This window comes from Diprion similis, chromosome 2 (assembly GCF_021155765.1).
Source record: "Diprion similis isolate iyDipSimi1 chromosome 2, iyDipSimi1.1, whole genome shotgun sequence".
In the NCBI taxonomy this organism is placed as follows: Eukaryota; Metazoa; Arthropoda; class Insecta; order Hymenoptera; family Diprionidae; genus Diprion; species Diprion similis.
This window is the reverse complement of record NC_060106.1, coordinates 19,480,642-19,504,764: the sequence shown is the minus strand read 5'-3', so window position 1 is coordinate 19,504,764 and position 24,123 is coordinate 19,480,642. Positions and strand designations below refer to the sequence as shown.

Below are 24,123 nucleotides of genomic sequence, written 5' to 3'. Positions count from 1 at the left end.
TCAGAAATTCACCACGTGTGAAATAGCTGTAGAGTTAAAAAAAAAAAAACGCTTCTGATACAGTCTTGCGAATCCAGATCAGGATAGGTTCGAATTTATTTTTAAACGCAGGTAATAAATAATGTAGAATACGGGACAGTGATTGTACATGAAATCAGAAACTCACAGTCTAATATATGACTTCGAAAGATTTTTATTTCCAATTTTTATCACCCGATATTTGTTCGTTTTTTTTTTTTTTTTTTTATTGTTTTGTTTTGTTTTTTTCCCATCTGATATGCGTTTTTTCTCAGAGTTTTTGTTAATTTCGGAAATTCAGAGCAAGTACAGTTGTCGAATTACGAAATTAGGTATATCATAAGATGTAGAAGCAAACATTGGCACGTAAAATTATGATTAGTTTTAAACTTTGTACAACCACCTCCGTTTGAAAAATATACCAAAATTTTATCTAAATTCACTAAATCTTATCTAAATTTACTCACTCGCTACCGCGAGCTGCTGTTATCTTTGAGCAAAGTAATCACGGTTTTGTCGTTGTTTTATTGAGTTTAAATTCATTTAACACGTCAAAGTTTCACAAATGCTATAGAGTTCATTGTTGGCGCAGGTATCTTCCCAATCGATTGAAAATAGGTATCATAGCTTCTGCGAAAATTCCAAACTGGCATGTCTCGGAAGAAGAGCGATATAAACTTTTGTTAAAATAAAATCTGCAGAATTCCGTGCTGCTGCTTCGGATGAGACAGCGGCCAATAATGGAGAGCCGTTGCAGATAATTATTATACTGCAAGTCTGAGGTGTGGGCTAATTATTCTTACAATTAGCTGCAACATTGAGGATAGGAGTGTCATGGTATGATATGTAAACCGAGCACGTATCCATCGGCACGCGTTTCTTTACAAAAAATAGAAAACTGGCAGAAAATTTAACCAGCACACTTCCACCCTTCACAATTTTGTCTGGACAGTCTCGGGCTCGACAATTTTCGACCCCGTGACGTGATTGCGCTTAGCATGGCAGTGTTCCTTGGCATTTAGCCGTTTAAGATCGGTCTTAACGAATAGAACCAGCACTAAGCCTACGCCAACAATAATGATAACACAACCATGTGCTACAACGTCTCCGTAAGTCCGCAATAAAACACCGGCAATAACGACCATTATCGCGCCGTATAACTGGTTCGCCACTCTGAGCAGTCCAGATGTCACATTCTCCGGTTCCGGATAAGTGCTTTCGGCAGCCAGTTCAAACCCGATGCTTCCATAGGTGACGCCGAATACCCTAGAGTCATAATTAATATGAAATTTAAAAACCTATTCTTATCGCATGCCGGAATTAACACAGACAAATCAATTACCCCAAGACTGTAATAGCGACGTATACCAGCCATCTGATTTCCATCAAAAGTCCAACAGCGAATAGGATTTCACCGACGAGAGTAAAAGCGTAGATGAAGATGTTGAGTGCTCTGCAAACGTTATAACCGCCCGTTGGTAAGTGCAGTACGTTTCATTTCATTTACAAAACCGTCGAATCTCTTGCTCAAACTTATCCACCTTATATATATGTATATACTTACTTGAACTTTTTCGTCTTGTCCAATATTATCCCAAATATTATCGAGGCGAAACTTCCTGTGAACCACATTATCAGCCCGAGCCAACCTGCATCTTTTTCCCAGTTCTAAGTAACGAAGATTATATTTCCACCATGAGATAAGGTAATTTTTTTTTTTCCTCGCATGAAATAGGTATCGGGTTCAAATTGTTAAATATATCTTTTGAATGGCATTCGAAACACAAACTTCTGGTGACCAATGCAAGTTTATCTCAGACCAGAAGTCGTAGCACATCGGGCCAGACATTTCATGATTAATTATACTTACCCTACACCTTGTAGAATTACAAAAATTGTTGAATTCATAATTTAAAGTTACCTCGAAATGACCAAACAAAAACGGATTAACCAGGGCGGATATCATGTCTAAAACCCCGCCGCTAATGCCGTACGAGTTCCAAAGCATGAGAAAACTCTTGTTGCTGAGAATTCTTTTCAACGTTGCCCAGAATTGTCCAGTCTCGGCTTCGCTGTTGGCCTTCTGAAGGGCTCTTGCCTCACTCGGCGGCAGACGCGGTTCATCCTGAAAAACTGTAAGTCATAAATTATTAATGCAGGAATATGTATATGAGGTATAATAATATGATGTAAACAGGTGGACCGTGGTATAAGCAAATTACGAATGCGGATAGCTGATATCACCATCATGTGCCTCGGCAAGGCTATACTCACAGAAGAATAACGCAACTGTGACGATCGTCGAGAGGATTGCCATTCCCAAGAAAAGCAGGGTCAGGTCGTTCCCGATATCTTCTATGTTCTCGTGGTCCCTCACGATCATCGGTGCGATCAGGAAGAGCGTGCTGATGCCCATCAAGGGGCCAAAGCAGCCTATCGACGTCGCAGTTGCAACTTGGTTGGTCCCAAACCAAAGGGCCGACAATCTGACCGGGCCGGTCGAGACGAAAACCTGGGCGGATGCGACGATGGTTTGACCGACGAAGGCGACCACGAAACGGTCCGGCGAAGCGGAGAAAAATTTTATCCATGAACCGATCGAGATCCCTAGCGAACCGATCAGGCAGGCCCATCGCAGACCGACTCGGTCCATCACATAGGAAGCTGGGAGCATCAAGGCTACGTACATCACGTGAAAAATCGTCGAGGTCCAATCTACGGCTATTGGTGACACGCCGTAGTACCTGCGTATTATACATTCACAACGTTTCTATTCACGATTATGCGTTAATCATAATATATGTGTACGAATGGAGAAGTGAGAAAATACACAGTGTGTGTGTGTGTGTGTGTGTGTGTTTTTCTTTTTTGTTTTTGTTTTTTCAGAATAACTTAACACCTCTTTCACGAATTTTACCGACCGCAACCTTTTGGTTACGATATCATTAAACTTTGTAGATATAAAGTACAGTATTTACCGGGATTCGGTTGTAGGTAAGAGAGGAAGTTTAATTACATTGCCCAAAGCATTGAGAAAAGGAAAAAAAAATATAATTCTCCATTCGTCACATAGTATTTAAATATATTTGGATAGGTATGTAATTACTAGGGTGGTCGTTAAATGTTTTTTTTTTTTTTTTTTTTTTTTTTATGGGGGGGATTTCAATATTGGATTTTCGTAGATCGGATTTAAATATAAAAAAGTGCTTAACACAACTTTTTCCTATAGAATCGAAACCAACAACGTTTCGAAATTCAACGAATATTTAAAAAAATGTATAAAATACGACGATGTATAGCTTGAGAAATGATTAAAAAATAATATACTAAATTAAAATAACCACAACTCGTGGGAAATATACGATCGACAGGGAGACTAAGGGTTGGAAAAATGAAAGAGAAATTTTTTTTCTACAATTCGAACCGATTTATCACCGTCCGACATGATCTGCCATTCAACGACCAGCCTAACAATTACTCATTAATGCTTACTTAGATATTAAATTTCCAATGATAGTGAACTGTATCCAATGCATGTTGTTTGATGCACCGTAGACGAAAAACAGGCCCAGCTGAAGCCAACGGCGTTGGTAAACTTTAATTTCAGCTTCGGACCCGGTTTTCTCCCCGTCTTCACCCAACCTTTTTTCGCTCTCGAGTACAGCCGACATTCGAAAATCATTTTCCTGCACTGTTATCACTTCCGGAGCACTCGCGAAACCGTCGTTTATCGCTGCCACCATTTTCGTTATTCACTTTACGATTATGCCGTGCCGCTACTCATCTGCCTAATACTTGATTTGGCACAGTTATTTTCAAACAAGGAAGAGCTTTCTCACCGGGTCGACGCGAAGCAAGGTTTCGTTAGCGACTAAAGACCGTCCTTCCTGCGGACTTGACGTCGTGTTGACTCTTTCGTTTAACTACCTGCACGAACCTACCGAACACTCGTGAAAATGAACGAGACAGTTAAAATGTCGTTTATCCTGCAGACTTACTAGCTCTGAATTCTCCTAAAATACTAACAAGCGGACCAACAATCACTGAACAATCTGCCGGTACATATACCTATAATACAACCTTCTCGTGGGCCAATCGTGGAGGGGAAAAAATTACGGTGTTCGAATGTACATGTATATATATATATATACGTATTTGTACGCATAGATAATTGGCAGTGAGGGAAATCCACACATAACCATGGGATTAGGTGCGAAATGTCCGATTTTTCATTTACGACAGCATTATTATGTTTTTGTCATTCCATTTTGTTTCGTTAACCCAGAAGGTTGATTTTCTAAAATCGACTTCAGTTTCCTCCGGTTAATTACCAATAAATGTTTAAACAATTATTCTACTATATTCATTACCTGTGACATGATTTTTATTTATTCATTAATTATTTCTTTTTTTTCTTTTGTATAATTATGTCAAGCTCAGCGTCAGCTATCGATGAAGGCTAAATAGTTAGCAGCCATTAAGTTTAAGTGCGTGATGTAATAAGGTAATTTGAGTAGGGGAAAGTGGTCTAAAACCGGATGGCTCGAAGAAAAATACAATATTATCTAATCGTCCTATGTATATTTTCAAATGCATAAGTATACGCAGCTATGTCGTAGTTTTCAACATTCAGAACTCGGGAGAGCAAACTGACTTAATATATTGATTACAATGATCATAAAACATGACGCGTAATTCGTGAAATACGAATTTTCGTGACATCCATGGTTACGATTCGTTTTTACAAATTCATTCTTTAGCACGAATTCTCAATTTCAATTCTCAGCGATGAGTCGAAATAAGCCGAAGGATAGCAAAACCATTTTTTCAATTTACAACATGAATTGCTTAATATCGACTACGTAGTTATCACTTGATACTCAGTCATATCATTCAGTTTATGATATCGATTCAACAACTTCTGGGCATCTCTAACGGCAACTGGGAGACGTTCAACGATTCGATTCATTGCCTCGCCATGTTTCCGCTCGCCTTTAAGAAGCGTAGCAATGTTCGTTTCCTTCTGATCCGGTATTGCGATTAAGATATAAAGCGATCGGAATCCAACGTTTTTTCCAACCTCGTCGACACCTGGTTTACGTCGCAAATCGTCGACGCTACAAGATGGTGCAAAAAAATCAGCAAGTTCAATCGAAAATAAGGACAAGCTACTACCTGGAGCCTGGTCAAAAGCTGAGTAACACGAAGGTGAGATAAAGCGGGAAAATTCTTTATCTCCGAGTTTCCTAGCTTTGCAACGCAAATTCTTACCGTTAAAGATCTCCGAGAGAAAGCTGATGCTTATCGCACCCCGGAGCGAGTACAAGAGGCTCGTCGACTACACGAATGAATCCGAAAGAATGACGGTCGTAGCTGAAAAGGAGAGAGCTAAGCTGGCCGCAATTAGGAAGGCAACCTACGAAATGTCCAAGCATTGGGACAACACTAACGAGGTATGTTAGGTACCTAGCTAAAATTACCTTCACGTAGTTTACAATCACCCCGGGGTTCTGTCGATTCTTCTTAATGACGCGGGGAAAACTCGGTTGTTACTCACATGAGAATCAATATAATTATTAATAACATTACTAATTAATAGAATAATTAGTAATCGACCAACATTTGCTATCCCTACGTCGATACGACAGAACGTCAAGAATCGTAGGAAGGCCGAGCTTCTGGCCAAGAGAAAACAGGAAGACGAAATTCGCGCGCAATTCGCCAAGGAAATTGCCGAGCAAAATTCGGCGGAAAGGGCAAAAATTGTCGAAGAAGCGAGGCGGTTGTTGCTCTACAAAAAGCCTCTGTGCAGGCTGCTTAACGGGGCTCTTCTTACTTCCGAGGTAGAACGCCCCCCCCCCCCCCCTTTTTTTCCAAAGGGGCCACAAAATTTTAAACAACCGATTTTATCTGTCTTTGTCGCAATTTTGCAAAGTGTTTTAGGGAGCGAGATGCCCAAATTGCGTTTGAGAAAACTCTTGAAGGTGTCGACGAAGAGCAGGAAAAGGAGTATGCGAAAATCCTGAAACAGGAGGCTGAAGCCTTCGAGGAAGCAGAGCTTCGGAAGGCCGCCGAAAGGGAGAAGAAAAACAGAGCTTACGGAGAAGAGCTTAAGAAACAGTAATCATTCGCTATTTTTAGTCGAATACAATTTATTATCAGTGAGAATAGAATCAAATGCAATGACAAATTGCCAATTTGAGCGGTAATATTATTGACTTGGATATATTTATTTTATTTTATCTTCATTTTATCGAAACCAGAAAAAATTACACACGCCATGTAGTTAACTTATTGTTAAATACAATGTGTGTGGGAAACTTACCGAGATAAATAGTTTCTTAAACACTATTAGGTGTAAAAATTTTCATTTAAAATAAAAAATTTTAAATAATACTACGCGAGGAATTTTGTTTTTCAATTACAAACTCGCTTTTAGAATCGACGATAACAGAAATAATTTGAAACGGGCTGAAAGAGAGGAATACTTGATGGGAAGACAAGATCTGATCAATATGGCCCGAGAGATAAGAGAGATAAAAGAATGCGAGGATGAACAGGTGGAAGTTAATTATAATTACATTAATTACATGTTTCAGACCTCCGGTCTGTGAACACTTTATCATCCAAAGCCAACGTTATTCTCTGGTTTTCAGACGCTGAACCGCAAAAACGAACTGAAGAAGTTAGTGACGGACGCTATTAGAGAGAAGGAAAAATTCGAAATCGAGTCGAAGCGTGAGAACGAATTTTGCGAGCGAGCCATCGAGATATTCGAGAGATCAAAAAGGCGGATCGCCCAAATGAGGAAAATTAAGGCACAGGAAGAACTGCAGGCCAAAACGCACCACGCTGAGTATTTGGGTGAGTTTTTGCGAAAGGAAATTTTTCCGGAGCAATAATCTGTGACTGGGATCTATTTCTCAGGAAAAAAGTTCGCCGCTGCAACGTGGAAAAAACGGTTGGACAACGAGGATGAGCTGATGCGTCAAGCCCAGCAAGAGATCGAAGCCAAAGAATTGGCGATGATTGAGACTAAAAAGCAGAGAGCACTGGAGCTGAAAATGGAATGCATAAGACTCGGCGAAGAGGCTGCGAATGAAAAGCGAAAACGAGATCACGAGACGAAGGAGCTTAATAACTGGGAAACCCTGCAGAGACTGAAGAGGGACGAATATAACAAAGAATTTGAAATTAACGAACGCAAACGAGAGTGGGAACAGAAAATGGCCACTGCGAGAGACCTGCGACAGCAGATGGTGAGAATGTTTTAAGAATTGACTGTAGATTAGATGCAAAAATCGTCCGTCTTGATTGATTCTTCATTTTAACTGTATAGTCTGAGAACGAGGAGAAACGAAACCGTGAAAAGCGATATGAGAATGACGAAAATTCTGCAGTGGCAATCGTCGAAAGAACTAATAAAAAAGTACTGGAATACGGTCAGCAAATCCTGGACGAATCCAAAGGCGTTAGACCGCTGTTTCCTATACTCAAAACAATCGAGGTTGGCTACCTTGCTTCAATTTTTGCAAATATTAACCAATCAGTTATTCTTCCGCGGAAAATCAAGACTCGCAACCTTGTTATTGTTACAGAAATTCAAGATAGAAAACGGACTATTCCCAAGGAAACCTTGTGACGAAAATAATGTTTTGGCACCAGCAAGAAAACCAAGGAAACGTATGCCCGTTTGCTCTGCTCCAGTTCCGGAACATGAAGTTGTTTACATATGAATTTGTGGCTCTGTATAAGATCCTTACGTCTCTTGTATAAATATATGTTTTTTATATCTGATATCCTGTTTGTATTTCAACGTTTCGTGGGTATTCGAACTTTTATACCATCGCGAAAGAAAGACAGTAAGTCCATGGAGAGGGTTCCACTAGCACAGCACAGTAGTAAATTTATTGACCTCAAGTTGATGTGCGAAAAAAAAAGTATCAAATGTATATAGAACAAAAAACATTACATTGATGCAATCCACTGTATTATGTGTATGACTTCATTGCTTCGAACTTGTTTCAGTTAACAACTTATAGCCCAAAGTTAAACAACCCGAGGAAGTGTCGAGCTATTATCCAATCCCAGGAAAGACTGAAAATTAAAAATTACGACGAGAGTATAATCTTGTAGTCATGTAATCAAGCAACGAGTTTACCATGACAGTGAGTGTTGTTCTAATATTACCTTCAAAGAATTAATGAAGGTAGTTTTTTCAGGAGTGCTTTCCGAGAACGTTTCTTCCTGCGGCGGCGGCGCAGTTTTTAAAGTATCATGGCATATTCTGTTTCGAATCATATCGAGCCGTTTTTCCTCCTCAGCGTTCAATACTGCGATTACTTCCGGTCCATCGGGAGTCCCTTCCGCAGGATTTACAGTCGAGTTGATTCTGAGAGTCTTTATGTGGTCCATCAATTTGTCGACGGTATCGACCAAGTCTTTGACCTCCTCTTCTTGTCTCAGAAGAGCGTATTTGTATCTAGATATCTAGAGGAAGACGGTGAGTATGATGTGAATCATTTTCCAAAAACCGGACCAATTACGCAATTCCTGCAATTCTTATTACAGACATTCACACTCACTTCGAGAACCAACCACTCTCTCTGCTTTTCTGCTTCCCTCAGATGCTGTAATTGCTTCGACATATTTCTGTACATGTCTCTGTCAAGGGGACTGACTAAGTTGGGATTACTTCCATTCTTGTCCAGCAAAGCTATGTGCGCTGCTTTTACTTCTTCAAGTTCCGCAACCACCACTTTTAATCTCTCCACTTCGACGCGACAGGCTTCAGCCTGGCTGGCCTTGAAACGCAATGACTTGACGTCTTCTTCCATAGTCAGATACTCGGCAAGCTGAAAAAGTCGAAGGTGGAATGGTCTCGTGATGTTTCCACAAGCTGAGAAGTTCGGCAGAACCTTAAGTCGAAGCTGGTCTCTTTCTTCGGCAACTTTGCTCGCCGTTTCACCGCAAATTCTCAAAACACCCGGACCCTCCTTCGTCAGTCGATCGAGCTTCGTTCTGAGCTGTTCTCTTTCCAAACAAGCCTGACGAAGTTGCTCGAGTAGATCATCCGATCGGCTGGCCATACGAAGCGCTTTGACTTCGCCCTGAAGCCGAAGACAATTCTCCACCAGTACTTCGATTTCGCGTTTCAAATCGTCACGCTCCCGTTTTAGGTTATCGAAGTTCTTCAGCCGTTCGGCCATTTCTAAAAAATAACGTCAATGTGCTCAATGCCAATAAACGTAATGTAGCTCGGGAAGTAAACCTGCGTTTTCATTGTACAACTTGACGGAATCCGAGCTCAATTTCCCTTTCTCATCTTTCGTCATTGCGACCAGGGACGTTTTCAAGTGCGTTTTCGAACCAGTCTTCATTGTGTTCAGGTCAATACCTTCGATCTGAAATTTTTTTTTTAGATGTTTGAAGCGTGTTTATTACGAGCGAAAGTTATTGGAAAATCTGGCTGAGCACCAGCACCTTGCCATCGTTATTTCCGCTTAGGCCCACGTCAGTTCCTTCTAGCAAGCAACACTTCTGCTTTAGGTTTCTATAATTTTCTCTAAGCTTGTCGATTTCACATAGAAGCTGACTTTTCTCTCGCTCAATCACCGCCAGGTGAGCATAATACTGTCGTTGATCGGATGGAATGGAGTAAACACGTTCTACCAAATCGATCCGCTCTTCTTCGATCAAAGCCAACTTCTTTAACTGAATCTTCAGCATTCGTATTTTGCGTTGAATATTTTTCGTGCCTTTTGACAACCTTTGAACGTCTGTGAACTGCAGTCAAGTTTGCTTTTCATTGTATATTCAAAAACCGGACCATTGACCGAAGGTAAACCGAACGTCCCAGAAATAGTGAAAGGGTTTCAACGACTGCACACTCCTGCATCTTACCTCGTTCTCACGACGAATACAGCTGATCTGAACGGAGTTACTCGTGCCTTCGAGATCTTCGTCAATGACGCCCAATTCCATACCTTTCACAAGCCTTACCTAAACACAAAATTTCAAAACTGCAGGGTTACGTTCGACCGAAATCGTGCTTCTATAAGAAGCAAATTCACGTCGCACCTGATGTCTCATGAGTCTTTCCAATTTCAGCAAAGTTCTGGACACGTCTTTCCGAACCATAGTTTGTTCAGTGGGCAAATTGTTTTCGTATTTGAACTTGTCCAGTGCCATGCACATGTTTTCATTTTGACTTAGTGCCTCTGTCTCTCGACACTACAATGAAAAAAATTATCCAAAACGTCGATAGTAACCCTGAAAGTAAAACATTCCAGTAATAAAGATTCGGGACGAAGATCCTTACGGTCTTTTTTAACTTAAGTAAAGTTTCCTTCTTCATAGACATGTTGAGGAAATGATACAGCTGCTCTCTTTGGCCGTTTACAAGTTTCTGCAAGGTACGAATATGCTCGTCCTTGCTAGCCAAAATCGTATGAAATTTCAGCTGGGATCTGGATGCTTTTTGCGAGAGGATCTCATTGTCCGAGTTTTGTTCCTGTGGTAGATTAGATTGTGCCGAGACTTCGAAGTGGTTGCTTTTAAGCTCTCGTGGTTAGAGTACCAATTAAATTTGTAATACGTATAATATACTTGGATGACAGGGTTCGGGTCCTGGTCCTTAGAGACATAACTGTGAGGTTCTTTGACCTGCAATCCTTCCCCAAGTCCGGAATACGGTAACTTTTTACTTTCCCTCTCTATATTTTCGATCATTCTATTCATATGCCGTACGGGATTATTATCTCCTTTCGCGAGGTCCTCGTCCTCGTCACTTGAGGATGTCGCGGCATCTTCATCCAAGGAAGTCCAGGACATTGCCTGCTCTTACCAGATAATTTAGTTACTAATAAAACCTAAAATTTTCTTCACTCGGCTATAAATCGGCCGATATAAATTTTGACGTTGGTGTATGAAGTTGTCCATAAATTTCCGACTTCAAACGTCAGCCTGATAAAATGTCACGCTCACGCAATACGCGCTCGATTTTCAAGAGGTCTGAATACACTTTAAATAGTGAATGGATTATTTCTCCATGAGGTTCAGTAAGAAAAATTTTATTCTCTGTCAAAGTTGATGAAAAATAAATAAAAATTTATTGGAAAACTAGCACAATCGTATAACGATTGAAAATGGCTGACCAAAAGAGTTCAGCCCAACCCTCGACACCGAAGCAAAAGTCCGTACCTCCTGTATTCAACTTTATCAATGGAGGACTGTCAGGGTAAGGTTTGTAAGTAAAAAATAAATTTCTACATCCGTATCAATGATCAACTTTGTTATATTCTAATTATAGAATGCTAGCCACCTGCGTCGTGCATCCGATGGACGTGCTAAAAAATCGTATGCAATTGAACCGTGACGGAACCTCGATCGTAAAGTTGATGAAATCTATCATGGCTGAGGAAGGATTAACAAAATTTTATCGAGGTTTGACTGCCGGCTTGGTTCGACAAGCGACTTACACCACCACAAGATTAGGGATTTACAATCAGCTGCTGGATATTTGGAGGTACGTAAATGAAAAACTGATCTCAAAAAACATTCCTAGAATTACATGGAAATTTTACAGAGCGAATAAGGCATCCCCGCCCAGTTTTATGGTCCTTTGTACAATGGGAATGACTGCTGGAGTTTGCGGAGCCTTCGTAGGAACCCCGGCCGAGATAGCGCTGGTGAGAATGTCAGCCGATGGAAGGCTGCCACCAGGTATGAGTTTATTAAAATTTCGCCAATTCATACAAGCCTGAGTGAAGAACTGTGAGGTTCAGAACGATTACAATGTCAATTTTTTTTTTTACCGAAGAATAGATCATAGGAGAAATTACAAACACGTCTTTGACGCGTTCTTCAGAATTTACAAGGAAGAAGGTATCACTGCACTGTGGAGAGGCTGCATCCCGACAATGGGAAGGGCAGCGGTTGTAAATGTATCGCAATTGGCGACTTACAGTCAAGCAAAGAAAATGATAGTGAAAACATGTTTGTATCATTCTTGTTAATATGCAGAGACTGAACACAGGACCTGCAGTCCTGAGTTTTCAAAGAAAAATGTAGCTTCAATTATCTTATTCAATTCCACAGGGAACATTAAGGAGGGAATTCCTCTCCATTTTTGGGCATCCATGGTATCTGGACTTCTTACATCGTTCAACTCCATGCCTTTCGATATTGCGAAAACAAGGTAGTCGACTTTGTGGTAGAGTAAGACTGTGTAAATACAAATATTCTGCAGTAGTTGGTCAATTAATTGGGTTTAATTAAAACATGCCTTTCGTGTTTTTTTCTGTTTTTAGAATACAGAATCTTAAGGCATCGGTGAAACCTCCGTCAATGATAAGTGTAATAACCAAGACCGCACAGCAGGAAGGAATAACTGCTCTGTGGAAAGGATTCGTGCCAACCTACTGCAGGATTGGACCTCACACGGTCCTTACATTCATGATAAACGAACAGCTGACCAAACTATCGAGGCAATATTTTGTTTGAAATGTTTCTTTCGCGTGCAATTGAATAGCTTTTCAATGCTAAACATGAACCTTAACCCTTCTTATGTTCAAGCACATATATAGTATACATACTTATATTCAACTTGTACCTACTTGTTTTTGCGTTTTGCTTACACATGCGTATAAGAAACAAGAAAAATCGTTTCACCTCCTTAAATTGATACTTCGTTCCATACTTCCGCGATGATATCAGTGGAGGAAATCAATGTAAACAAGATACAGGATTGGTAAAACGGTATATGTAATATATTCACATAATCTTAAGTCAAGGAAGACAGATTCAACTCTGGAAATACATCAAGTAGAATCTAGTCAATTGGTCCATAGTGACCATGGTGATAACGGTATTCGGAGCCAGTCTTGCATAATAAGGAAGAAATCCACGCCAGAGAGATAGGAGGCCTTCGGATCTGTAGATCGTGAGAAGCATTTTTCCAGTGCCCGGGGGTTTGTCGGACTCCTTCCAATTTTGAATTCTATGTAACGTGCGTAGGATGTTTCAGTAGTTTTTCTTATTATTGACAAACAGTAAACACCAACCTCGTCTTCGCGATGTCCATCGGTAACGAAGCTGTCCCTGCTACCAAGCCGGAAATGAGTCCAGCGACGAATTGCATTGGAAGACCATCCTCAAAGTGTCCTTTTGAAAACAAAAAAGCTGCAGTAGTCAAGCACGCAATGAGGAGTACTTGAGAGGTCTGAATACCATTCGAATTCCGGCTCACCAGTGTCCTTGAGCATCGTCTTCGACCTTGAGTACGTTCCCAATTGAGCCCCATTAGCAATCGCAGCTCTGCAAACCGTTGCCATTGCTCCGGTCCAGAGAGTATGAATTCCTTCCTCTTTTACGATTCTGAACAGTCCATCAATCGCGTGTTTGTAGCTCCGACGTTTCTCTGGGCAAATACGAATGTCATCTCGATAGTTGTGAGAATATTTATCGGTGGATTAAATTATTTGGACCGTGCAAGGTGGAATTCGATGTCGTAACAACCAAGTGGCACTCCAACGTCTGCGATCATCCGAACCATCACAACGTCCGTGGGTGTTCCAACCAGAGCGGCAATCATTCCGGCTAACATCCCCACGGATATTAGAGTCGGGTAATTGAGGCGCCCAAAGTGTTTTCTGGAAGGAAAGTGAAAGTGCAACTGTTGATCGATTCAAAAGGCGATCGTTACAAGCTTCACTTACTCGCATATTTCTGACATGGTATTGAAAATGCCAAGCCTCGTGGTGGTGTAAGTGATCTGTCTCAAAAGAGATGCTGACAATCCTGTGTAAAGTCCAAGAACGCCTTGCGCTCTGGTAGTTTGCTTCATCGTGGTCAATAGATCAGACTTATAGACTTGCATTCGAACCTTTAGGACATCCATTGGATGTGTCAGGGCTTGGCCTGTCACACTATCTTGTACATCATGCAAATGTCATATTTCATAATTGCACGATGGTGGGAATAAGGTTACCCCAGATTATCCAGTCTAGCCTCAGAGCCAAAGTGATTAATTGATTCCTTGATTTTTCAATAAAACAATGAAGAGCAGCTTGAGGTGATGAATTTAACGAACCGTGATGCTTAAATCTTTAAATAAATCTTTTTTCGTAAAGAAATAAATTAGAAGTAAACAATCAGACTTCGAGCTTTCCTTTTGCCTTCCACTCACCCAGCCAAACCTCCAATACCGAATTTTACGTAGATTGGTACCTGGTGTCTGACCAAAGGTGATTTTTCATCTGTCGACATATTGGTTTATAGAATGACCTTTCTACTGACACAGCAATCGAAAATTGCCTGACGCAGCGCCGGTTTCTGACGTTACGAAATACCGAAGTAAATTTCATCTGTTTTTTCAATACTTGTAGTAGCTGGTAAGGCATCGAGTATAAAATTTTACATTACAGTAATGCCAAATGCAGTTTTGCAAATGTGTTAATTTATTTTTGACCGATTACATATTTCTTTGTGCATCGGTCGATAAGTGGCAGTTAATTTTGCTAGATACGAAGCCGCCGCACTTATGTTAGTCTCGGCAACACCTTTGTACTTGATGGTCAATGCCTGACTTAAGTTCTTCAAGTTCGCTGTGACCATTTCCAGACACTGTTTCATCGTGACGTTACAATTGCTCATCATTACGTGAGCGCGACTTTCTCCATCGTGGAATAGAACGTGGGACCCAACTCTCGTTTTCGCGTCGTAGGTGATCTGGAAGAGGGACTTGTCTCTGAAGCTAACAAATTTGTGGTAAAGGAAGAAGATAACGGCAGTGCAAAAGGTCGAATAGCGCGTACCTTGCACTTTTTGCAAAAGTAGTATAATTTCGGCCACCGATGGCGATAAAGTTCAGTGTGATGAAGCCGTCCCATGGCGATACCAAATCTTTCCTTCGTTTCATCCCAGCGAACAATTCGCGACTGTGGATGTCGAAACGTCTTCCGAGTCTGAGGGGACAAGTTAACGTCGCTTTGGAAGACATTTTTCTCGGGATCATACTTTCCGTTAATCGTGAAGGAGAACCAGTCCAGAAAGTTGTGAACCTTCCCGTAATAAGCATCGAGGTCAAGGATCAGAGCCACAGGAACATCGTCGAACTTTTGAACGAAGCAAAATAGATCGAAACTCGCGTATCCAAAGTACCCCATTTCTTGCAACGCTTCGGCGAGAGTCGTGACGACCGTTTGAATTTGTTCGTGGGGAAAAGAAGTCTGCGGTATCATGAAACCGAAGGCCGTGAACTGAGTTTCTGCGGAAGAAAGACTGATACTAGTTTAAAATCCATAGAAATTGGGCAAAAAATAATTGTCAATTAACCTAAGTGCATTTGATCCGCGGTTCCAATCCAAACAGGTTTTCGACCAGACTCGAGTCCCGGAATAAAGATGGCAGCGCTGAGGATGGAGTAGGTCTTTTTGTCAGGAACAGCTTGAAGGAGACATCCGTGTTTGGTCAAACTGGCGTAAAAGTCTTTCCAGCATTTGTAGTTCGGCGCCAATCTGGTCAACGTGAAAACGACCTTCGGCAGTTGTTCGAGAAGTAGATCGAGGTAGGGTTTCCTCAGCTGCTCAGTCGTGGTCCAGGCTTCGCCGCAACTCATTCTCTCTTTTCTGAGATCGAGCATGAACGGCACACTTATATTGTTGATCAAAAAAGCTCCCGTCTGATTTCCATCGATACCAACGTTCAGCTTTATCAGCCACAAGCACACCTCGCTGTGCATGCAGATCAGATTCGCCAACTTTGTGCAGAGGGTCCCGTAATCCTTTACGAACGGACTGTACGGCGGCTGATCGATGCCTAAACTCGTGAAGAGCTCGGCGTTTGCAGATTTGTTCAACAACCGTGACTGGAGGCTCATGGATGAACCCAGCCAAGGCACGCTGAGCGTGCCAGCGGTCCATACGTCGCACTCGTCCATGACCCAGGGCAAAAGGTAGGCAGGTTTTCCAGCGATCGCCTGCTTCAAAGCTGCCATGGTATCGCCCGAGTAGTACAAAGTCCTCGCGGTATTAAACGAGCACTGAGCGAAGGCCCGCCTCATTGACAACGCGAGGAAAGTCACGCGGTTCTGTATACCTTCGTTTGGCCTAACGGATTCTAGTATGTCGAAATACATTCGGAGAAGACTGTCCGAGGGCTCCACGGGTAGAATGTAAATCACCTCGGCGTGACGGTTTTTCAAAAACGACATCTTCAGCGCTAGGATGTTCTGGTAGATGCGGAATATCGGCGGCGATATGGAGTTTCTTACGTCCGGCGGATGACCGATGGATGGCAAGTGGATTACCACGTGTGCCTCTTTCACTATTTCGTAATAGTTAGCAGCCAGTTTCGCGTTGAGCTCTTCAGTCGCGCTCACAGTCACCAGCATCTTTGTAAGGTAGTGTGCGTGCATTTCGCGCCGCTTTTTCATGAACAACCAAGCCATCCAGATTATACTTGCTGCTATGTACCTGCAGTCGGATTCACGGACGTCTCTCCGAACCTGCGGTTTGAAATCAACACGTTTACTCGATTTTCACGTCGCTGAATATTTTCGTGTTCATTCACCGCATAGCCTCTCCAGTATCGTTGTATCGTTGTGGCGGCGATCTGGATTCCGCCGAGTAGTTTGAACTGGACTTTCCATCCGTAGAGCCATTCGGCTACGTCCGATTTGTCGTCAAGCATGTGGATCAACTCCTCCTTTGATAGAGTGTACTTCGATCCGTTTTCCGGGATCCGAGAAAGCATAGCAAAGACTTTTTTGGGACTGAAGTGAGCCAAGGGCACGATATGCTTTTTTAGCCTAGCTTCAATCTGTGGACAGACTACCAGCAGCCATTTTGATCTGAGTTGATTGCCGCTTACGTCGAGAAGCTTCTTCCATAATTCGCAGGGCGTAAATTGACCGTCGACGAATTTTAAACTTCCTATCTTCGCCGCTTCCTCTTCAACACTCGCTACTGTGCACGACGCCCATTCCTCCATGAAATCCTTGAACTCTATCTTACTACCAATCGACTTGATTTCCGCCAACAGCGAAGAAGCTCGGTCGAATCCACTCATCTTTCTGCAGCAGGTGAATTATAACGAGATTTAAATAACGAAATGTGTCTAACATTTCGCGTCTTATCGTCAACTTTACCTTCGTTTTGGAATTATCTCGGGCAGGATGAACAGTCTCGTTCGAAGTACCGCTAATTCCTGTTTGAATCTCAAATCGCTTAGATCGAAAGCCGTTCTTCGTGGTTTGATTGGTCTCTTCAAAATATCCTGAGTGGGTTCCAATTCGGATTCCGGGACGTTGGTCCACTGGCAATTACATGCTTGGTAAGTTTTATGTTCTCCAATCGATTTCTCCTCCTCATCTTCATCAGGCGGTTTCCAGCATTTACCAATTTTCTTTAGATCTTCGATATACTCCTTGTACCCGACCGATTTCTGACGCAGATCTGACTCCTTACCCAAGTCTAATTGTGAGCGGATTTTGTATTCTGCACACAATTTCTGTATCTCCGTAAGATCGTTTATTATTTCCTGATAAATACTCCGGATGGTGTTGTAAACCATCGTGTTCGGCTCGCCAAGTTCACATCTATAGCGAAGTGGGGAGAATTTAATCTTATACGATTAAACAGAAGCTGTTTTTTGATAACTTTTTCACCCCCGAGCCGGATGATCCAAACTTATGCAAACGGAGCAAGCGACTTACCTCTTTTCGTATTCCTCGCGCATTTTTTTGCATTGCTCCATCGCGTTCTGTTTGGATGATACGAATTCTGTATCTAACATCTTCAGAACCTGCAGCATCATTTCTACCGCGTTCGTTTCCAACTCAGTTACATCGATACAATCGTGATCTCGGAACATCTTGTACAGATTTTAAATGCACAGTCTCAAAACTCGGTAAATAATGAGGGAAATGAAAAGATAACTGTAATTCGAAATTGTGTATTTGCAAACACGGTGTTACGGGTAAAGTAGGTTAAACATTTTCACCGAGCGAACAAATGCATTCTGCAGTTGTTATGTTGCTGATAGCCATGAACTTTGGCCTTTTATAAACGCAATATAAAACAATGAACAAGTTCCGGTAAGCAGCAGAAATACCACTTGCAGTAGATTAAATACGTTACTACAAGTGCATGCACATTACGTTTGTGAAACGTGAAGTCTATGCATGTAGACTAGGGGTAAATAAACTAGGGAAATAAATTCAATACGTCTTTTTTTGTGTCATGACCTTTAATCGAATTTTTTTTTTAATACATCTCTCATACTCAATAATATCTCTTAATCAAAAATGTATTTTGGAATAAATTTCCTTCTTAGTTAAAAGTTGTAATGGCTAATAATGGATAACTGAATAGATCCCATTTCTTAGCATCGGTGACGTCATAAATTCGTTGTTTTCAATCTATCGCATCAGCTATTATTTTTGTGTATTCAGAAAAATAAAAAATATCACCTAATTATTTTTTCATTAACTATTCAAGTACATAACCAAAAAAGTAGGTTATGGCACAATTGAAGGACAATCGGCTAAAATTAGTTTCAGAAAGTCCGAACCTTCGTAGATACTTTCGATTGTACAATTCATTCTCGAACAACCTGCATAGCGTATTGAAATTCTAGTTTCCTCCGTTGATCATGCTTAAGTAGTTCGAAGTGTGCAGTGTTAAAATGATATAAACGTAATCAAATTTCAGCATGGTTCTGAAATGTTGCATTTGCAAAATAGAACGTGACAAACCAAATGGTTCGAGCGTCAATTTTCACAACGAAGTGATATTAGATATTGTATGGGATAAGTATGGGTACTGTTTACATTCCTTTTGGAATCAGGTTCACACAAATATTTGATATGACACAGATTACCAGCGATACACGACATACATTCTTTTCAATCATGAATAAGTATATTACATAATACAAGTGCTAACCAGTAATTCAGTAGTCATGTCTATTCTTAATTATCGTTGATATTAGGTTTTGTTTAAACATAAGTACTAATAATATAATTATTCTAAGTGCTTAGTTAGTGTCAAGATAAGTAAAATAAGGTACTAAGTTAAGTGTACAGTTTAATAAACTATAGTCAAAGAGCCATTGTATGAATAAAACTATCATTTTTTTGTCACATTCAATGCATTAGAACATCAATGTTTGCTTTAAGCCCAAAATCCCAAAAATTCGATCCAAATACCAAATTCGTAAAGCAAATTTTCTTCCGAACAAAAATTATCCTTTATTGTTACAATTGTCATGAATTCTTAAGTCTGAAAATTGAAATATTCATAACATATAGTATACGATATACAATAATAATTATACACGTAATTACCGTACACAATATATACTCTAATGAAAGCAACATATACTTTTCAAAATATGATGCAAAATTTTAATCAGGTGCTTATCATCGACTAAATTTAGATGCATGTTGCTATTTCCCTCTCTGTCTTCCCCCTGTACGCCCAAAAGGCTCCCTCCATGTACCGCATGCTCTAAGGTTCATGTCGATTAAGTTCAAGCCGTTTAAGCATGTAGTCATGAGCGCCGTTGCAAATAGAACGTTTCAAATTGGTACAGTCGACTCTCGTTAATTCGAAACTCGAGGGACTCTTAAAATATTACGAATTATCGAGTGTTCGAAATATCAAATCGTTCGAAATTTTTGAGAGAAAATAAATAAAACTTCTAATTATTGAGTGTTGATCAATTATTATTTATTAACTGCTATTCTTAAACAATGACAAAAGTTTAGCAGATACGTGTACATATTCATAATGGGAATTAATTAATATTTGGAAAGAACTTCGTTATATTTGTTTGTTTCAAAGCACATTGCTGCTGCTCAGACTGCTCAATAACGTTTTTCAAGAACAACAATTCGTGCGAAACTGTGTGTCGAACTAATCATAACAAAAACAATCCTTCTGTCTCTTTCTCTCTGCAACTTCGAATTATCAAGTGTTTGACGCCGATGAGTTCGTATTAACGCGTAGTTTTGTTACCTAACAATGATTTTTTTCGTTCGAATTACCGAGTGCATAAAAATGTATTTATTTGGTTCGAAATATCAAGAGATTTTCTAGGGAACTCGTGATAACTTTGAATTATAGAGAGGTTCGAATTATCGCAGGTTTGAATTAACGAGAGTCGACTGTAGTTGTTTTTTTTTTTTTTTAGTTCTCAAAGTATTGACAAGCTGGCGCCACTCTGCGGTCGGAATTCCATATTTCTACATCGGCCGGAGCATGTGTGCGTAACTTCAGTGGGCAAGCCGCGTGCTGTTGGTTACCGAGCAAGTAGTTGTGGGCGGGCTTTGTAGCCAGCCAGCCGGTAGTTCCAACTTCTAAGTGTGTTCGAAAGTCAAGACTACGTTTTCACAGCCCTGCCATATACCCACACATTCACACGTCGAATATATTTCCCCACAAGAAATTCCGTGCACCTGATTGTGAGAGTCTCGGCCCTTTGGACTGTCTCCGTCTTGCCCACCGACGTCAAATTGACATACACAGTGCCCATCGAGCGTATTTTCGCTTTTTTAAACCAAGATACTTCACCGCACACATCAATATGGGCGATCAGAAGACCATACCGAATGGAATAAAGTTCCTAATCGGTGGTGTTTCTGGGTTAGATTTTATTCATTTTTTTTTTTGCTTCTTCCGTTTACTTCCTAGCTTATCTTCTTCTTTCGTTTTATCGTGACGTGTAACAAACATCAAATCGTGCTCGGACGATTTCGTAACTTTTCATACGTAATATGTATTCAAAATGCTACAGATACGGCTGTTCTATGTTACACAATGTTCTAACAAACATTTTTTGCTTCAATCAACGCAATTATGTTGATAATACTGTGGCAAGAACTTTTTAATCTCAAATTGACAGGATAGAACTAAAGAAAATATGTTAAAAAACTACTGTTAAACCAGTACTCTTTTTTTTTTTTTTTTTTTTCAAGGACAGAACAAAAATCATATATTTATGTGTTCAGTTTTTACGTAATATTTATGAAAATTAAAAACGTTATTCTTTTTATCTGTTATTCAAATACTATTTATTTTTATTTTTTAAATTATGTAATTGAATTTTCATACAATAATTGAGTGCTCATCAACAAAATTAAGTAATATTTTCATATTTCAGAATGGGTGCCACGTGTTTTGTGCAGCCACTAGACCTGATTAAAAATCGTATGCAGCTAAGCGGCACAAAGGTTTCCACGATGTCAATTGTGACTGGAATTATAAAGAACGAAGGCTTTTTCTCGTTCTATGCAGGCTTGTCTGCTGGCTTAATGAGACAGGCCACTTATACCACTACGAGGCTTGGTATATACACATGGCTGTTTGAATTAGCTTCGTAAGTGTGGAGATTAAAGCTTGACAGATTAACGTTACATGATAAAAGATATCTAGCCCGATTGATCATGAGAGTAAAAGATATAGAAGAATAGTTGCCTATGCTCAATGACAAAACACTTTCTCAGAACTTGCAATGAATTTTTTAACGATAATTAGCTGTTCTAGGCTCTACTTGTTTTTTCTATATTTCAATTACTTTTCTTTCAACATTTTACTTCGCAAACTATTTTTAGTATAGTAGTTCATGCCTTAGCTTTCTGTTTTTCAGTATTCAAATTGAAATATAATTGTATCAAAGCGAATCATGTGAGAATATTATTATTTTCATTGACACAAAGTTTGACTTTTAACTCAGCAAAAATATTTTTCTATTGTAGAAAAGATGGCCAACCAAATTTTGTTACAAAAGCTGCATTGGGTATGACTGCTGGATGCGTAGGTGCCTTTGTTGGAACACCTGCAGAAGTAGCTTTAATCAGGATGACCGCCGACGGAAGGTTACCATTAGGTAATTCTTTACCAACGATTCCCAGGCTATGATTCAAAATGCTGTTTCAAGTTCAAGATCACTTTGCTGATATCATATCACCTGAAACAGATTTAGAATTGTTCATACTGCACCTCACTCAGATTGTAATACTGGAATATGTGTTGAAAAGAGTAATCTAAATATATTTCTGAGGTACTTTTTTGAGGTAATATTTATAATTATTTTACTATTTTAAATTTTCATTAGCTGAGAGACGTAACTACAAAAACGTCTTCCATGCTCTGTTTCGGATAACCAGAGACGAAGGTATTCTCACTTTATGGCGTGGAGCTATTCCAACAATGGGGAGAGCTATGGTTGTAAATGCAGCTCAACTGGCATCATATTCACAAGCCAAACAGGCTTTACTAGACACTGGTAAAAGATCTTGCTATCATTGCAAATAAATATACATCTTTACACTTTGTGTTGATATTTAGCAGTTTGGTTCAATATTTATGTTTGTATTGACAAAGGTGTGGAACTTAAGTTTACATAATCAATTAACTTATCTCAACTAGTATTTGACCTTAAGTATATTGTGTCTGCTGAATGCAACGTTCAGGTAATCTAATTTTAGTTTTGTCTTCTACTTGTTAACTATCTGAAGCGTTATTTTTAGTTGGTCCGATTTTTTCATTATATAATACTTCTCAAATTTCTTTATGCTTTTCAAATATTTTTATTTTTTTCCCATTATAAATTGAATATAGATTGATTATTCTACTACTCTTTGCAGGCTACTTCCAAGAAAATATTACGCTTCATTTTGCTAGTTCAATGATTTCTGGACTCGTTACAACAGCCGCGTCAATGCCTGTCGATATAGCAAAAACAAGGTAAAAAATCTATCTAATCTTTGTAGAACTTGTAACAATAGTTTACTTACTTTGAAATATTGATGAATATGAATTTGTGTTGTTTACAAAACCTATTCAATATTTTCTATGTTTAAGAATTCAAAACATGAAGATAGTGGATGGCAAGCCGGAATTCAAAGGTGCGCTAGATGTCCTTGGTAAAGTTATACGAAATGAAGGCCCTTTGGCACTTTGGAAAGGCTTCTTTCCGTACTACGCTCGTCTAGGACCACACACGGTTCTAACATTTATTTTCTTAGAACAAATGACTGCTGCCTACAAGTCTAGATTATCGTAATTTAGTGTTTAATAGCTGAGTACACGTGCATCTTACATACTCAGAAATTAGAAATTTCGATTCCTCTTCACCTGTTATTATCGATCACACTCAACGAGTAGAACTTGGAAACTTATATGTTTTTAAATATCATGTCTCATTCTTTGCTGATTATTTCATGTCATTACATCTATATGACATTTGTAATTACCTTTTTTGAAGTGATCGTTCGATGTACAACCAAAACGGAAACAGAACAATCTCGATTTTCGATTTCCATTATAAATTCTTGCAATATAATTAATCGCCTGCATTCTTTGTATATATACAGATTGTACTCCCTATGCACAAAAATATTTTATTTTTTAATATACAGTTACACAATGCTGTCACAATTAGTGTCAAATATATTTATAAATTGGCAACATAGACTCGAATTATGGGAGAAAAATGTTGCAATCTCGTTTTATATCCACTATTTTCAAAGCCCATTGCAATTATATTCCGTGAACCCACATTGAATTCGTATACTGTACACTGATACAATGTTTGTTATCCTATAATAACGTATACATTTCAAGCAAATACATTCTGTAACCATAAGCCATTGCCTAGGTGTCAGGAACGCCTACATATATACATAAATGCCCATGATAATGTTATCCAGTCAAAAGTTATAATCGTAAAACGAGATGATATAATTTTTGTACATGATTATTTTTTTAGTGCATCGTGATATTATGTAATGTTAAATATTTCAATATTGTAAAGAAAGTCGGGAGACGTGTGGCTTCCATTTGTTGTACATATACAGATATATTATATGCGTACATTACATACACATAATGTTCATATAGGTATGTTGGAGAATGTTAAAGATGTAATAAATATTTCATTGAAAAATCTTGTTAATACGAATATTTGGCGCGTAACCGCTAAAAAAAAAAAAACGGATTGGAAAGAAAGTTTTTAAAATGTATGACAGGTGAATTTAAACTCTCAAAGTTATATCGCTGAGGATTTTTTTAAGTATCTGCTCCCTCATCCTCTTTGATC

The 24,123-nt window shown here is 39.5% G+C and overlaps 7 protein-coding genes across 7 annotated transcripts; 3 read left to right on the top strand and 4 right to left on the bottom strand.

The window, feature by feature from the left end:
- Positions 1-900: 900 nt before the first annotated feature.
- On the bottom strand, positions 901-4,046 carry LOC124412522 (uncharacterized MFS-type transporter C09D4.1-like). The gene is made up of 6 exons (XM_046892467.1): positions 3,511-4,046; positions 2,293-2,762; positions 1,940-2,151; positions 1,583-1,686; positions 1,361-1,471; positions 901-1,284 (listed from the first exon to the last, which is right to left on the bottom strand). The coding sequence occupies exons 1-6, from the start codon at positions 3,759-3,761 to the stop codon at positions 951-953; spliced, it is 1,482 nt and encodes a 493-aa protein (XP_046748423.1). The 5' UTR covers positions 3,762-4,046; the 3' UTR covers positions 901-950.
- A 1,096-nt stretch (positions 4,047-5,142) lies between these two features.
- LOC124413968 (cilia- and flagella-associated protein 45-like) lies at positions 5,143-7,754 on the top strand. The gene is given in 8 exon segments (XM_046894797.1): positions 5,143-5,226; positions 5,298-5,471; positions 5,667-5,861; positions 5,954-6,138; positions 6,458-6,578; positions 6,675-7,277; positions 7,358-7,525; positions 7,617-7,754. Coding segments are annotated over 8 exon segments (1,668 nt in total).
- Positions 7,755-8,175: 421 nt separating this feature from the next.
- LOC124416299 lies at positions 8,176-10,851 on the bottom strand. Its single transcript, XM_046897231.1, has 8 exons — positions 10,627-10,851; positions 10,340-10,531; positions 10,099-10,251; positions 9,922-10,020; positions 9,502-9,804; positions 9,290-9,422; positions 8,604-9,229; positions 8,176-8,508 (listed from the first exon to the last, which is right to left on the bottom strand). Exons 1-8 carry the CDS (start codon positions 10,849-10,851, stop codon positions 8,176-8,178), a joined length of 2,064 nt encoding a protein of 687 aa, XP_046753187.1.
- A 286-nt stretch (positions 10,852-11,137) lies between these two features.
- Positions 11,138-12,732, top strand: LOC124416563 (mitochondrial 2-oxoglutarate/malate carrier protein-like). Its single transcript, XM_046897754.1, has 6 exons — positions 11,138-11,257; positions 11,330-11,545; positions 11,606-11,742; positions 11,845-12,015; positions 12,118-12,217; positions 12,330-12,732. Exons 1-6 carry the CDS (start codon positions 11,166-11,168, stop codon positions 12,520-12,522), a joined length of 909 nt encoding a protein of 302 aa, XP_046753710.1. The 5' UTR covers positions 11,138-11,165; the 3' UTR covers positions 12,523-12,732.
- Positions 12,733-12,822: 90 nt separating this feature from the next.
- LOC124416298 (mitochondrial 2-oxoglutarate/malate carrier protein-like) lies at positions 12,823-14,652 on the bottom strand. The gene is made up of 7 exons (XM_046897230.1): positions 14,496-14,652; positions 14,207-14,276; positions 13,737-13,946; positions 13,505-13,670; positions 13,268-13,466; positions 13,083-13,182; positions 12,823-13,018 (listed from the first exon to the last, which is right to left on the bottom strand). The coding sequence occupies exons 1-7, from the start codon at positions 14,650-14,652 to the stop codon at positions 12,823-12,825; spliced, it is 1,098 nt and encodes a 365-aa protein (XP_046753186.1).
- A 23-nt stretch (positions 14,653-14,675) lies between these two features.
- LOC124416297 (IQ motif-containing protein H-like) lies at positions 14,676-17,892 on the bottom strand. The gene is made up of 5 exons (XM_046897229.1): positions 17,735-17,892; positions 17,168-17,617; positions 16,591-17,092; positions 15,355-16,525; positions 14,676-15,286 (listed from the first exon to the last, which is right to left on the bottom strand). The coding sequence occupies exons 1-5, from the start codon at positions 17,890-17,892 to the stop codon at positions 14,676-14,678; spliced, it is 2,892 nt and encodes a 963-aa protein (XP_046753185.1).
- A 2,429-nt stretch (positions 17,893-20,321) lies between these two features.
- LOC124416565 (mitochondrial 2-oxoglutarate/malate carrier protein-like) lies at positions 20,322-23,964 on the top strand. The gene is made up of 6 exons (XM_046897755.1): positions 20,322-20,666; positions 21,184-21,399; positions 21,779-21,909; positions 22,138-22,308; positions 22,670-22,769; positions 22,887-23,964. The coding sequence occupies exons 1-6, from the start codon at positions 20,608-20,610 to the stop codon at positions 23,086-23,088; spliced, it is 879 nt and encodes a 292-aa protein (XP_046753711.1). The 5' UTR covers positions 20,322-20,607; the 3' UTR covers positions 23,089-23,964.
- The last annotated feature ends 159 nt before the right edge of the window (positions 23,965-24,123 follow it).

Bases quoted from the DNA above. Each gene is read 5' to 3' on its own strand.
- LOC124412522 (XM_046892467.1), bottom strand. From the start codon at position 3,761: ATGGTGGCAGCGATAAACGACGGTTTCGCGAGTGCTCCGGAAGTGATA. The intron at 2,152-2,292 runs GTGAGTATAGCC...TATGACTTACAG, and splicing joins CACAGTTGCGTTATTCTTCT to TTTTTCAGGATGAACCGCGT. The intron at 1,472-1,582 runs GTAAGTATATAC...TAACGTTTGCAG, and splicing joins GACAAGACGAAAAAGTTCAA to AGCACTCAACATCTTCATCT.
- LOC124416299 (XM_046897231.1), bottom strand. From the start codon at position 10,851: ATGTCCTGGACTTCCTTGGATGAAGATGCCGCGACATCCTCAAGTGAC. The intron at 9,805-9,921 runs GTAAGATGCAGG...ACTTGACTGCAG, and splicing joins GTATTCGTCGTGAGAACGAG to TTCACAGACGTTCAAAGGTT. The intron at 9,423-9,501 runs GTGCTGGTGCTC...AAAAAATTTCAG, and splicing joins GCGGAAATAACGATGGCAAG to ATCGAAGGTATTGACCTGAA.
- LOC124416563 (XM_046897754.1), top strand. From the start codon at position 11,166: ATGGCTGACCAAAAGAGTTCAGCCCAACCCTCGACACCGAAGCAAAAG. The intron at 11,743-11,844 runs GTATGAGTTTAT...ACCGAAGAATAG, and splicing joins CGATGGAAGGCTGCCACCAG to ATCATAGGAGAAATTACAAA. The intron at 12,218-12,329 runs GTAGTCGACTTT...TTCTGTTTTTAG, and splicing joins TTCGATATTGCGAAAACAAG to AATACAGAATCTTAAGGCAT.
- LOC124416298 (XM_046897230.1), bottom strand. From the start codon at position 14,652: ATGAAACAGTGTCTGGAAATGGTCACAGCGAACTTGAAGAACTTAAGT. The intron at 14,277-14,495 runs GTAATCGGTCAA...ATATGTCGACAG, and splicing joins ACCGATGCACAAAGAAATAT to ATGAAAAATCACCTTTGGTC. The intron at 13,467-13,504 runs TCCAAATAATTT...TATTCTCACAAC, and splicing joins TCGAATTCCACCTTGCACGG to TATCGAGATGACATTCGTAT.
- LOC124416297 (XM_046897229.1), bottom strand. From the start codon at position 17,892: ATGTTCCGAGATCACGATTGTATCGATGTAACTGAGTTGGAAACGAAC. The intron at 16,526-16,590 runs GTGAATGAACAC...TTCAAACCGCAG, and splicing joins GATACTGGAGAGGCTATGCG to GTTCGGAGAGACGTCCGTGA. The intron at 15,287-15,354 runs GTTAATTGACAA...TTTCTTCCGCAG, and splicing joins CGCGGATCAAATGCACTTAG to AAACTCAGTTCACGGCCTTC.
- LOC124416565 (XM_046897755.1), top strand. From the start codon at position 20,608: ATGGGCGATCAGAAGACCATACCGAATGGAATAAAGTTCCTAATCGGT. The intron at 21,400-21,778 runs GTAAGTGTGGAG...TTTCTATTGTAG, and splicing joins TGGCTGTTTGAATTAGCTTC to AAAAGATGGCCAACCAAATT. The intron at 22,770-22,886 runs GTAAAAAATCTA...TCTATGTTTAAG, and splicing joins GTCGATATAGCAAAAACAAG to AATTCAAAACATGAAGATAG.